General features: G+C 40.0%; 1 protein-coding gene across 1 annotated transcript in view; it reads right to left on the bottom strand.

Moving 5' to 3' along the window:
• Positions 1 to 13,619, bottom strand: part of CNTLN (centlein) — a 202,298-nt gene extending 188,679 nt beyond the window's left edge. The window contains exon 1 of the mRNA XM_062599459.1: positions 13,411 to 13,619. Within this exon, the coding sequence (XP_062455443.1) occupies positions 13,411 to 13,509 (99 nt within the window). The 5' untranslated portion in view covers positions 13,510 to 13,619. The remainder of the gene's footprint in view (positions 1 to 13,410) is intronic.
• Between the last annotated feature and the right edge of the window lie 894 nt (positions 13,620 to 14,513).

The following is a 14,513-nucleotide window of genomic DNA, read 5'->3' as shown; positions in this document are numbered from 1 at the left end:
TGGCAGGAATTGTTACTTGAAAGTACTACGACAAACTATGAATGTCATACACAGAACTATACAGCAATATTTTAAATACTTCAAATATTCTAATCTTAATCAACAAATGCCTTTCACCATACATTTGTATTTTTCTAAATGCACACAAAACATGACTCCTGCCTACTCTGAAAGCCAAAAGAATAAAAATTACTTAGCAGCACCATCAACTACATGTTCTCTGTAACAAAAAAAAAAGTCTGTGATAAAAATCTACTTCACTGCGTGAAGTATTTATCACCAAGATAAATAGAAGTACAAAATTTCTCATTATGACAATTTTAATAAAACACTAGTCAAAGAGTGATAGAAGTTATCATTAAATGTGGCTTACTTTAACATTCCCAACATTTAATATTTAACATTTGATGGCTCAAATTGTTTAATGTAAATGTATAAGTATTTATGTATTTGGTATAATGGAAGTATCAATATCAGCCAACGATTATTACAGTTTTACGACAAAAAGAATTTTAAATAGCCTTTCTAAGCTTTTGGCACAATTAATGAACTTGGTAAGGCTGCTCGCTGAATGGTCTTGGGAGCCTAAGAATTTCTTCTGAAACAGGGCTGTGTAGCCTATCTGAAGTTGGCACAGAAAAACCACTACAGCTGTCAAGGCCTGGGATATATCAATCTTCAACGTACCTAAGGAACATTCAGCATACTCAAATGTATGCTCACGGCTCAAGAGGTCAGTGAGAGTTTACCTTGAGCAGCTGAGAACTTACATATACAAGGCAGAATACAGATGTCATTTGAAAGTTACTGAAAATTACTCATTAAGACCAAAATAATCTACAATACTTTCTGTCAGATGAAGATGATGCTCCATTTGTGACTAAGTTTACATTTTGGGACTTGAGAGCTCGACATAAAACAAAAGACTGCTCCTGGTATGCCCTGAAAAGTAGCAGTTTCCTTCAGTCTGCAATGAAAACAATTGTACTTCCTCATCATATTGAGTCACAGACATAAAGGAATGCCTTGATCCTGCTTTCAAGAAAGCAAACTGGATTCTTCTCATTGATTTTTTTACTAGTAACAAGTTCAGAACCAGTGACAAACATGAAATGAACTAATGGCAAAATCTATATGGTATATGCAGTCACAGCATAGGTATTTGCTTGTAACTGAAGTCATAAGCATATTAAAGATTAGCTTAAGTCACAAAACACAGAATACCACAGAAAGATAAATATTCTCAGTTCAGCTCAATCAATTGCTTCTCCTCTTGCGAGGAAGAAGCAAGCACACATACTGCTCTAGATATTTCATATCAAGAGCATGTAAAACTTTATCAAAATTGCATAGAGCTATTTGTCTGCCATAAACTGAAAAGTCACCTTAGTATCAACATTTTTCAGTTACTCTACCTTGGAAGACAACTAATTCTGCTTGATAAAGTAACGATCTTAAATTCCTACAGAAAAAGCTTTTAATATAGCTCTGAGAATGACAAAACATAAGCTGTCTTTTCTACCTCATAGCAGCTGTATATTCATGAGAGACTGAGTATTAAACTTATAGGAAGGCTTATGTTCCATCTACCCTTCTACCACATATTCTATTGAGAACAAGGATAAACAGAAATATGTCCTCATTTAGAGTGAATTCATACTTAAAAGTCTCTCAATTATCTACAGTTTTGAAATGAGGATTCTTTCTGATATTTCGTTGTATTTATTGCAATGCATGGTTAACTGTCATAAGTATAAAATGGAACAGGTTGTCGAGAGAAGTTGTGGAGTCTCCTCCTTTGGAGATCTTCAAGGCCCGCCTGGATGCAATCCGGTTTAACATGCTTTAGGTGACCCTGCTGAGCAGGGAGGTTGGACTAGATGATCTGCAGAGGTCTCTTCCAAACTCACTGATTCTGTGTGTTTATATCATACTCAAAGCATCTACAGTAGGACAAATGGCTAAAAGAATATGTCATCTTCTGAAATTAGCAACAGGGGAAAGGTTTCTCAGGCAAAGAAAACAAAACAAAGAAAAACAAAACAAGGAAAAATTGCTATAAGAGCATAAGACAAACTATCATTTTATTTTTTAATGAATGGATACCCCGTTAAGAGAGACTGAAACTGCTAGAGGACAGAGGGAGCTATTGGTTTACCGTAATTTTTAGTAAGAATCCTGTAATAATCAAATACTGACAATTTTGTTATGAAATGAATATTTCAATACTAAGTGTAAAGTGCGTAACTAACAGGATGGAAGAATTAATACAGAGATTCAAAATCGCATACTGGATTAAGGAAGTATCAGATCAGCTTTCAGAAAGATTTCCTAGAAGCATGAAAAAACATGGCTGATACAAGCATTGACACACTTTCAAAAAACTTCTTAGAATGGGTTGTTTCGGACTCCTATCCTATCTAGTGTACTTCTGACTGAAAGGCTCAAGATTTCAGTCAAGCTGTAATAATTTTACATTTAAGCGACACACACTTGTTCTTGACATCTCAATGCAGCTTTTAAAACACACTGCTCTGTGGCCAGTGCAAACTCTCTAGATGTTACTGCAGCAGTGTTCATAATTTCCAATCACATACTATACTCTTAAACAAAAGGAATTCTTTCTAGAAATGACCCAGTCCTGCTAAGTGGCCATACATTACAGAATATTTTTATGCATTACACGACCTGATCTTTGATGTGCTAAGCCTTTCAAAAAGCATCTAAAAAGTCACTAGAACATAAGACTACTTGAGACCTGAAAAGAAACTTAGTGCCTTACTAGCAGGCTCTAAAGGCAACAATGGTTACTTGCAGGTTCACAGGAGTCGCTCATACACATTGCATCTAATTGCCAGACTGATTTTTTTTAATACCATCACTAAAGTCTATCTGAACTTAGATGCCATCAGCAAATAAATATTTTTTCCCTATCTCCAATTCCTTAATGCTGCAACCAACTACTAATTTTATAGTACTAGAAAATAGTATCTTCCCTTCCATTACTCCCATTTAAAGAATTTCCTCTTATACTGTCTCTGTCAATAGTTTAAACAAAAAAAAGTCTTTGAATCAAAAACAGAAAAAAGACAAATTAGTAAGGATTTGTTTTCCATAAACCAGAGAGATTGCATTTTTACTCAGAACTCTGCTCAGTGCAAATAGGGACCATGAAAATAATACAAAGCTACTGTGCTGCAATGCTTCTACAAAGATAATAGTCCGAGCAAAAGCCCTGCATATAACTTGTGCTAAAAGATACTATCTGTAATTACAGCGTAAAGGACTCTCAGTTTTACCCATCACTGAATACTGACAAAAATGCAGCAAAGCACTTCAGCAAATAATTTTATATACATTTCTAACTATCACAAATAATTGAATCAATGCAGCATCAAAGTACAAGAAATACTTCACTGGCTTTCTTACAAAATACTTTCTGCTTGTACTTTTTGTAACATCCACAAAATTCATTCAGCACCATCAGACTAAGACTGCATAGAAATGTTCATAAATTCAACTAGTAGAGATGAGTTATCAGATAGACAGTGGAGCCATGAAGCACAGCATTCCCTTACCAAGCAACTAATAATAAAAAGCTTCCTTTATTCTTTTCAACAGACACTGATTGCACAGATAGAATGCATTATATGCCTTCATTCAGTGGCATAGTCTTTATATTCACAAATGCTTTCTTCCAAGCACTTGACATTAAAAACTTAACATCTATCTAATGTAAGATTTATTCTGAAAAAGGAGAAGATAAGGGAAGGGAACATGTTTGGTTCCAGAGATAAGAGCTTGTTTTAATTGTTTTATAGATCAAGGTTGGGATAACCTATCTGTGAGCTTTTGTTTCAACTCATAAATACCTAAACTACTAAAAATCAACTGTAGTAACTGTAAAAGATAGATACAAGAATAGAATAGGACATGAGCTTCATAAGTTACAAAATTATTTTCAGAGTGCTAGAATTCTGAGTCACAGCTTCAGACTTCAATCTCTAGTTCTAAGAGACCAGAATAAACTAAAATTTTCAGCACACGTCTCAAAGTTAGCATTCAAATATGTTATGTCAAATATGTGTTAATGTAGTTACAATGCACCTGCCAGTTTCAAGGCATTTGAGAATAAGAGAATGTACAAGTAGTTTAATTTTATAGACAATATAACAAAATATGCATATCTTTTGGTGTATTTATCCTGAATTACCATGAGTGAATTACCAAGTGGACTTTAGTTCTATCATGCTTCTGCCTGAAATAAAATTGAATACTTTCCAGATTTGGCAAAAATGTGTCTCAAACTGAGGACAAAGTATATTTGCCTACCTTCTAGGTCAAGAGCTAAATAACAGTAACTGAAACAGCTGGAAAAGCACACACTAATAGAAAAAGAACAAGATTACTTGAAGTAAGTCTCTAAAATCTGCGTACTTCCTCCTTGACCAAAAGGTATTTTAATGGAAAAGTAGGGCTGCTACACCAATTCTTCTCCAAACTTTGTACAGCTTGGTAGATGCAGAAATTCTGGAAGCAAGCTCAGTGCAGCTGAACTATTCCAAAAAAATTACAAGCATGAGCCTACTTCTTCTCTGCATATAAAAGATGACTTCCTCTATTGAGGAACAACAACATGTTTTGTTGTTTCTATAAAAGGTACCTTTACACTTATGCCGATCTCTGTACTATTTTTTAATTTCTCACTCATGCCCTAGGGGCAGTCTAAAATAATTACATGCAAACAAATACTGAAAATTAGTAAATACTTAAAATGGGTATTTTTGCCCATGTTTAACTGGTATCACTCTCAGTTCAGATTTACAATTTTACTCAAATATTCCAAACAAAATTTGTCAGGAGGAAAGATCAAGTACACAAAATTTCTTTCTAGTTAGCGAAAATTTGTCAAAAGTAAAAACAACAGAAAACAGAAAGATTAAGCAAATGCAGGTACTGAACAATGCTATTTCTCTGACATGTATATGGTACAGCCTCCTTAGTACAGCACCTGTAATAATCAGACTCACATGACTTGGACTCCTTATGGCAAAAAAAAAAAAAAAAAAAAAAAAGTATAAAATAACAAAAAAGTGTGAAATAGCTGGCATCCCATCATGCCAGTAAACATATGATCTTGGCTTAATCACTAATAAAGGAAATTAGTACTCAATGAATGGGAGCATTAAACACTTTGCCCCATTTTAGAAAACAGCATATGGCTATCAATAACTTGTCTAGCAGAAATACTAATCCACTGAAATTGAGTGAACTTTTCACAAATGGTTCATAACCATTTCAACTGTGGTCACAAAGTTAGAAAAGTAAACACAGGTTGGCATGAAAACAAATCACTAAAGAACTGTGCTTTTTTTTTTTTTTTTTTTTAACTATTAATATCAACTCTCAGATCTTGGTTTAAAAGCACTTGCAGTTTATGCAATCTATATGCAACTCATATCTGCTCATGAATTATTTAAAATGTACTGTTATCTGATGTATTTTTTATTTTTATCAGTAAATAAAGAGCTTTTTTAAACTAGTATTAACATTGTATTTTCAATTAGTTTCTTTAATATTAGATTAGTGCAGAATGAAATAATACATTTGTTTTCACAGGTAATGGAGTAATTTTTAGTGTGTTTTAGCAATCAGACCTATGATCAGTGCTGCTGATTCCAGACTACTTTACATGCCTCCCTGACCCACAAAGACATCAGAACAAGATGATTTCTTTTTCTGCAGACACAGTGTAGGAAGGATGCATGATGAGCCAAACAGGTCTATACATGGTTTTCCAAGGCAAGCAGGCAATGTAGAATATGAAAGATGCAGAGCAGCAGCTGAAGCCCCAGTCACCTACTGCAACCTAACAGCCCATCTACCTACTACCCAAAAATGCTTATGGATGCACACAGTCCATCCTTACGAACTTCTCTGACCCCAACAATGAACAGATGCAAAGGTAATAGCAACCACAGGAAGACTTCCTCCTCATTTGTATTTATCAATTTCTGACACAAACTGTGGAAATTCTACACAAAAGTCTGTTGCAACAGACCACTTGTACACAGACTAGTAAATAATTCCTAACTTTTTGACTAATGAAGTATTTTATTTTTTTTTTTATTTGTTAATTGCATTCTTAACACCGTTTTGAAAGCCATAAAAGGTAGTATGGTTTCTTCAACAAAACATTAGAGAATGCAAACCACAGGTAGCTTCTGAGCCAGGTGTATAAACTGAAAAAAGAGTACCATGCAATGCTACAATCTTGAAAGACCTGTTACCTAGTTACAGCTATACACACCCACAAATTCCTAAAACAGCAAGGAGTAGGCTTTATAATTATCATTCACAGGGAAATCATGTGAGTCAGAGAAATTACATTAATAAAAGCTGGCTACAAAAAAAAGTATACACGACTTCAAAAAACAACCTAGTCTTAGTTTTTGCAGAACCACAAAGTTAGAAAGAAAATCCTCAAATAGAAAAATACTACCTTATTTAAGTAGAGTTGTTATATTACCTTTAAAGTCAAAAATGCAATGAATGCAATGGTTAAAACAATTCTTAGGTTTATGGACAAAATAATTGTAAATTCTTTAGATCCTCGTTTGAATCCAAATCAGTACTTTCAGCAAATAAAGAAATGGATCTTAAGTTGCAAAATATGAGGTGAAACTACTTCTACCTAAATCCTTTGTGAGTATTACCAGCAGCATATATAAACACAACAGAGGACAGGCACTTTCCTCCTCCACCTTCTCATATTCCTAGCAATGTAAGGCTCAAATGGAATGCAGAAGACCAAATCTCAGCCATACTCAAAACAAGGACTAAAATGGAATTTCTCCCATGTACTAAAGACTATTCACACTATATCACAGGATACTTTGGAGAACCTTTCATACTCCTTTGGTTAAGGGACACAGTGTATGAAAAACTCTGTAGTTCAGGAGTTAAGTGACTGAGATAAGACACCAAATAACATACCTTCTGCTTTGAAGCATACACATATTTTACACCAAATGAAATAGCTTCAACAAAACAGATTGCAAAAGACAAACACTCCAAAGTACCCTATAAACCAAACATTCAAATACACAGTCACCAGGCAGTTTTCTAAGAGCTATACAAGATGAAGGAGAAAATGCACAAAAGCTAAATATTCTTGATTCAGAAACTCAAGTCACAGAACACAGAAGCTTCCAGAGACACAGCAAATCCTTCCTTCCACCACCCCATCCCTCCCCAAAACAATGCGTATTTCTACACTAGAAATAACTAGATTTGTGTAGGTGACACCTCTTTCTGCCCCTAAAATTAAAAAAGAAATGCAAAGGAAAAGGAGAGGGGAAAAAACAAACACTAGATCTTTAAAACACCGAAGCCAAAAACTCCAGGGAGCAATAAGGACATAGTTGTTAATGATTCTCCATGGGCAGCAGTCAAAATACTAAAGCAATGGGCAACAGTGTAAACCCTAAAATAAAAAGTAGCAGTTAAATAACAGAGCAGATGTGTCATAACTTACTGTTTGATCTTCACCTCCTACCTCACCAAAGTCAAACCAGTAATAAAACTGGAATAAGGTCTCAAAAAAGAACAAAAAGATCCAGGTTTCCTTTACAATTGTTCCCATGAAGAGTACTCAATTACTCAAAAAAATTCAAGTAAAATTGAAACAGGAATATTGAAAAGTTGCTTATTAAGCACCTGCCATTACTCATACACTGCTCTACTCTAGACCAACAATCACAATTTTGCAAGACTAGTATAATGCAGAAGCAAATATGCTTCTTCAGATTTATTTCTTACTTTCTCAATGTTATAAAAATCACCTCTGTGGATGATATAGGAGGTTGGCACTATATTCTTAATTTAGCTATCTCATCTTCACAAATTCACTTGAAGAATTACAAGACAACACCACCACTTTTCAGACATGTGTTTCTGTGTCTAAAACAAAACGGTTGTGCTTTTAAGAGGCCCTGCTCCAAAATCCCACTTATCCTAACTCCAGTTACTACAATGTTAAGAATTTTAAAGACAATGTGAAATATTGCAAGCCTGAGCTACCGAGATCAACATTTAACAAGAGATTCTTACCATTAGAAAAGAGGAAAAAAAAAGTTTTAAAAGCATCATATTTGGTTCTGTAGGCACATTTACATGGAGTAAAGTGTTACCTTAAAGATACAAAAAAATAGGAAGAGGAAAAAGAACCCAAATCATATCAACAGGGTCACTAATTCAGATTTAAAAAAAAAAAAGAGTCAACTACTTCAGGATCCTGATGTAGACAATAGGCAGAAGTAGATGCCTATGACATCTACAGTTAAAGCAAGGCAAGCATGCATTATTCTTCCAGTAAGACAAGACTCTGGAACTTCCTGAGCCAAAAATGGCTTCTACCTATGGACTCTTCCTAAAAAAAAAAAAAAATAAATAAATAAAAAATAATATAATTCTAGAAAGTTTTAGTATTATTTGCTTAAGTCTCATGATTTTCAGAAGGACTAAATCAAGATTTTTGAGCACCACTTTAACTGAGAAATAATAGTACTCTCTAGGCTTGGTTTCTCCAAAGAATATGTAACTAAATCACAGAAAGATCTACTAAGAAAGCAAGGCAGTACTAACAGATGTGCTGCACTAGAGTAAGTTACACACTACCATTTTCTACTCTATGCTTTGGGATACCAGAAATATTAGAATTTTCCTTGCAGGCTGAAAGAGGACTTGGTTTTTAGCTTATTAGCCAGGCCCTAGTACCAGATTGGATGAACAGTGAAAATACAACGCCCCTATTGAGTAAAGCTAAAGGTCTACTTCACCAAGTATCCAAGAGTGACCATAAACACATGGCTAGAAGGCGTAAGAACAGACATGACAAAGAGTATAAAAAGGATATATGAACAGAGGCTGTGGGATCACATAAGCATTTCACTTTCTGTTTAAAGATGTCCTGAAATAATATGTTTCTACATATCTACAAACAACTAATTAGTTTCTTTTCCATGAAGTTTCACAACTTTTGGATCTATGCACTCAAGCTTTCATTCATAACACCACACAGCACTAGTCTAACACATCCTGTGTAAAGAAATATCTCTATTCACTTTAAACTTACCCCCTATTTGACCTCTCCTGAGTCTATCTTCTCCAATAATTTTCCTCAACTCATAGTCTCATAGAAGTCTGTTATCTACGACCCTAAACATTCTACTCATTTCTCTTCCAAAACAAAGATTTCTTGGAACCACCAAAGAGAATGGTAGGGTAATTTAGAAGACGCATGTTCTACAGAATGTATCAAGAGTCCAAAAGAAGTCTTAATTCCTATAAACAGATTTTTTTTTTCCCTTTGGGGGGAAAAAAAAATCCAAAGGCTAACCAGTTCCAGCTCTAAAATGCTGTGAGCCTCAGTAAAATTGTTAAACTAGTTTGGTTAGAAACTACATTTTAGAAGTGCACTTTACATAACTGTGAATATAATGCTCTGAGAAGAGCAGGATAAAAATAAAAAAGTTTGGGCAGTTTTATCCAACCGTTGGGTGAAAGACTAACATCTTCTCAGTAATATCTTTTATAAGACATAAATTTCCTAATCAAACTGCCAGCTCAAGACTCTGAAACAAGTATTCACAGAATAGTTAAGGTTGGAAGGGATGTCTGGAGATCATCTAGTCCACCCTCCCCCCCCCCCCCCCCGCTCCAGCAGGGTCACCTAGACCATGTTAGACAGGATCGCATTCTGGCAGGTTTTGAATATCTCCAGAGAAGGAGACTCCACAACCTCTCTGGGCAACCTGGTCCCCTGCTCTGCCACTCTCACAGGGAAGAAGTTCTTCTTCATATTCAGGTGGAACTCCCTATGTTTCAATTTCTGCCCATTGCCTCTTGTCCTGTTACTGGGCACCACTGAAAAGAGTCCAGCCCCATCTCGTTGACACCCCCCCTTAAGGTATTTGTAGACACTGATAAGATCCCCCCCCCAGTCTTCTCTTCCCCAGCCTAAAGAGGCCCAGCTCTCGCAGCTGTTCCTCATAGGGCAGATGCTCCAGCCCTCTGATCATCCGCATAGCCCTACACTGGACTCTCCCCAGTAGCTCCATGTAGCTCTTGGACTGGGGAGCCCAGAACTGGTCACAGTACTTGAGATGAGGCCTCACCAGGGCTGAGTAGAGGGGCAGGATCACCTCCCTCCACCTGCATAAGACCACTGGCTTTCCTGGCCACAAGGGCACATCGCTGGCTCGTGGTCAACTTGTCATCCACCAGCACTCCTAGGTCCTTCTCTGCAGAGCTGCTCTCCAGAACGTCAGCCCCCAGCTTGTACTGGGCCATGGGATTATTCCTCCCTAGGTGCAGGACCCTGCACCTGCCCTTGTTGAACCTCAGGAGGTTCCTCTCTGCCCAGCTCTCCAGCCTGTCCAGGTCTCTCTGAATGGCAGAACAGCCCTTACCTGTATCAGCCACTCCTCCCAGCTTGGTAGCATCAGCCAACTTGCTGAGGAGGCACTCTGTCCCTTCATCCAGGTCATTGATGAACAAGTTGGACAAGACTGGACCCAATACTGCACCCTGGGGGACACTGCTAGCTACAGGCCTCCAACTGGACTCTGTGCCACTGAGCACAGCCCTGTGAGCTCTGCCATTCAGCCAGTTCTCAGTCCACCTCTCTGTCCACTCGTCTAGCCCACATTTCCTGAATTTGTCTCATGAGGATGTTCTGGGAGACAGTGTCAAAAGCCCTGCTGAAGTCAAGGTACACAACTTCCACTGCTCTCCCCTCATCTACCCAGACAGCCATTCCATCAGAAAAGGCGTTCAGATGGGTTAAGCAGGACTTCCCCTTAGTGAATCCATGCTGACTCCTCCTGATCACCTTCTTTTCCTCCAGATGTCTGGAGATGACATCCAGGACGAGCTGTTCCATCACCTTTCCAGAGATGGAGGTGAAGCTGACCAGCCTGTAGTTGCCTGGGTCCTCCTCCTTGCCCTTTTTGAAGACTGGAGAGACACTGGCTTTCTTCTAGTCCTCAGGCACCCCTCCAGTTCTCCACGACCTTTCAAAGATGGTGGAGAGCAGCCTAGCAGTAACATCCGCTATCTCCCTCAGTACCCGTGGGTGCATCCCACCAGGGTCAATGGACTGGTGGGTTAAATACTCCTACCGAATAAAGACAAGGAAAACAGAAACTGATTAACTAGACTTAAAAATGGTAAGACAAAAACCAAGGAAAATATTATATCCAAATGACACTAAGAAAATCATACCAGATAGAATATAATTCTACTAAACAAATTAGTTGGTCAGTAACAAAGCCGTTATATTCCAACCGAAAAGAGATTAGAAAAATACAAAATGAACATTTGCCCATGGAGACTTAGGGTTTTAAGTGCCTTGCCTTCGCACAGATTTTCATAGGAAATATGAATTTCAAATGGATTAAACATTCCTGAATAATTTCATTCATTCATGATTTCATTTTTACACCAGATAGATTTTGAATGTGAACTAAAATAGAGAATATTACCCAAACCTAACATCAAAAATAGTTAATCATTTGAAATAACGCATACTTTGGAAAAGCTGTATACCTAACAGTTCTAGGTGATATCTCTCAAAAATCTAGTCTATAGATTAAAATCTATTTCCCCTTTCTTTAAATAAAATATATATTCTTAAACAGGTCTTTCTATATTTATTGATGGATTAGTAAAATGCTAAACACGTAGCTGACTATATGCAGTGCTTGCAAATAAAAATCTGTGTTTATAAATTACTGATTCACTTCCTCCTTCCTCCAAAGTAAGAATCTTAAAGTGCTGAAGACATGTGTCTGCTGTTACTACAAGGAAGACATGTATTGGACTCTAACTGAAGAGCTGAAGAGATTTCTACCATATGTAGGTTCTGTATTCAAATATAGAATCTACTCTCATTTTCTTTTTCCCTTGCTTCCCTTCCATAAAACTATCTGAACTGCTAAAAGAAGAAGATACAAGAATGGTAAGATAATATGCATGAAACTGAAACAGAAATACACTTCAAAATAAGGTTTTCTTGCTGTTGACTTCAATACGATTGGACTAGGATCATCAAGAAACAAGTAGGAATGTATGTGTAATTGAATGAACCTAGAAGGGAAAACAGATACTTAGCTGCAATTTGTGCACATCAAATTACATTATCAAAGTGATTAGAAATTCAAATTTGTACTGTTTACTTCCAAGTTTTTATTATTCATAATGCTCTTTAAAATATCATGTTAGTAGGTTTTACTAATGTATAATTTATGTTCAGCTAGCAAATAAACATGGTACAGGGCCTTCTTTCTGCCTCCACCAAACCTCGTGTCTGCATGCTGAGAGGGAAACTCACTGAATTATCACTGCAAGGAGAGTTTCCTAAACTTCTCCCACAAGGCACTTAAGATATCCCAACATCATTCACTGTTCAGTATTTCAAAAGAGAAATTACTACTGATGGCTCCCTCTCCTCTTACTTCTCCTATGCAACAAGTTTTTGCCTAAAACACAAACCTCATGCAGGGTGTCAGGTGTACCGATGCTGCCTGGAAGCAACAGGAACAGCTACTACTTCTAATGAGGACACTATTTTGCCTCCACAGATACGCCTGCACCTGCTACGGTCTTCACCGATTTAACCACGCCAAGTCCCATGGGAAAATACTGCTTTGCTTATCAGGAAGGGAGAACGAAGGCAACCAGGGAATTAGATGTCATCTTTCTCATCCACGTCCTTCAGGCTCGTTTGGCCCAGGATCAGAGGAAGCTATTTCAGCAAGATCTCAGGCTACCAGCATCGGGATATCTCCGTGAAAGGTGCTGCGGACCAGACACAGGCAATGAACGACCAGCTACAGAAACGAAGAGAGCGTGTCCGACGGCGGCGCACGGGAGGACAGCTAGCTGAGGGGGAACTTTTTTGCGGTGCCGCTGTTGCGCGGCCTCCCCCTCCGGGGCGGCGCAGGTGCCCCAGGGCGGCGGCCGCGCAGGCCGCTCCAGGGCCTGCATCTCCGTAAGGCCTGCTCGCTGTCCCCGCGGGGCCCGGGCCGCAGCGGCCGGCGCCCTCGCACGCCGTGCCCGGCGAGCGAACCGCGACTTTTTGGAGAAGCGCGCGAATAAATGCGCAGGCGAAGGGCAACCCAAGCGCTCCGGTAACGGCCGGGTAACGGCCGCCGCGCCTCGCCGCAGCAGGGGGTGGGGGGAGGACCCGCGGCCGCCGCCTCCCGCCCTCAGCGGCCGCCGGAACCGGGATGCGAACCCGCGGCCCGCGCGGGGCCTGGCGCGGAGCGGGGTGGGCGGGCCGGGCCCAGGCGCCCCGCGCTCCCCCGGCCGCCGCGCCGGCAGGGGACGGCCCCGCTAGGGACGCACCTGGCAGTGGCTCAGCTCCTCCGCCAGGCCCCGCAGCTCCTCCTCCAGCTCCGTCACCCGCGATGCCGCCGCCGCCGCCTCCGGGCGCCCCGCCGCCATCGCCAGCACCGCGGTGGGCGCCGCGGGCGAGCGCCGGCCCGCCCGCTCCTGAGGGAAGGCGGAGGGGAACGGTGCTGTGAACCACACAAATGAAAACTTTCCCCCCTCGGCTCCCTTTACCGCGCGGGCGAGCGCCGGAAACCGCAAAGAAGGACGCGGCGCTATGACGTCAACACAACTACCACCAGAGCAAAGAGAAGAGGCAAGAGGCAGTTTTGAATTCGCCCGCCCGAGAGGTAGGGCCGCGCATGCGCGCTGTGCGGCGCGGGCTGTGCCGGGCGGCGGGTGGCGGCGTTGCCGTTGAGAGCCGTTGGCAGCCGTTGCTGTGGCGCGCAGCCCGGGAGCCCCCGCACCCGCAGCTGACGGTGTGCTCGGTCTGGGTGAAGGGGAGGCAAAAGCAGCGTGCCTTCCACTCTCGGAGGTTAGCACCTTGGAAGGGCCGGCGGTGTGTGCACCTGCCGGGGGTGGGCTTTCGAGCCTTACTTTCCTTGCCGTGCAGCTGCAGTGTAGCTACTGTGCCAGCTGTGGGTTTTTGCTGTGCGAGTGCCTGGGCATCCAGCAGGTTTCTGCCTTTCTGGAGCTGTTGTAAACTTGTGGAATTAGAGACTTGCGGATGTAGTATGCAGGTGGTCCTGCGTGTTCTGCTCTAGGGCCTCGAGTCTCCAGCATGTTTTGGATTTAGTACCACATAGCATGTCTTTCAGGCTTGTTTTTGAGTTGGACACTAACACTTGCAAGGTGAATGAGAAACTAGGTTTTAGAGTGGGTCTTTAAAACCTTTAGGATGCACAAAGACACAAACTGGCTCTTACCCAGAAGAATACTTAGGGTTATTATTTAATTCCAGAGTTGGATTTCAGAATCTATGACCAAAAATGTCCTGGCAGATTTGAACTGCTACAGAAAGTACATGAAAATTTGGTGATAGTTCTGCTAACTTAAATGTACTGGATTTAAGATCCAGTATGTGGAGTACCTGTTTTTGTAATAGTGGTAGCTGTGTT

The sequence above is a fragment of the Rhea pennata genome, chromosome Z (assembly GCF_028389875.1).
Source record: "Rhea pennata isolate bPtePen1 chromosome Z, bPtePen1.pri, whole genome shotgun sequence".
NCBI classification, from domain to species: Eukaryota; Metazoa; Chordata; class Aves; order Rheiformes; family Rheidae; genus Rhea; species Rhea pennata.
This window is presented reverse-complemented; position numbering and strand designations above follow the sequence as displayed.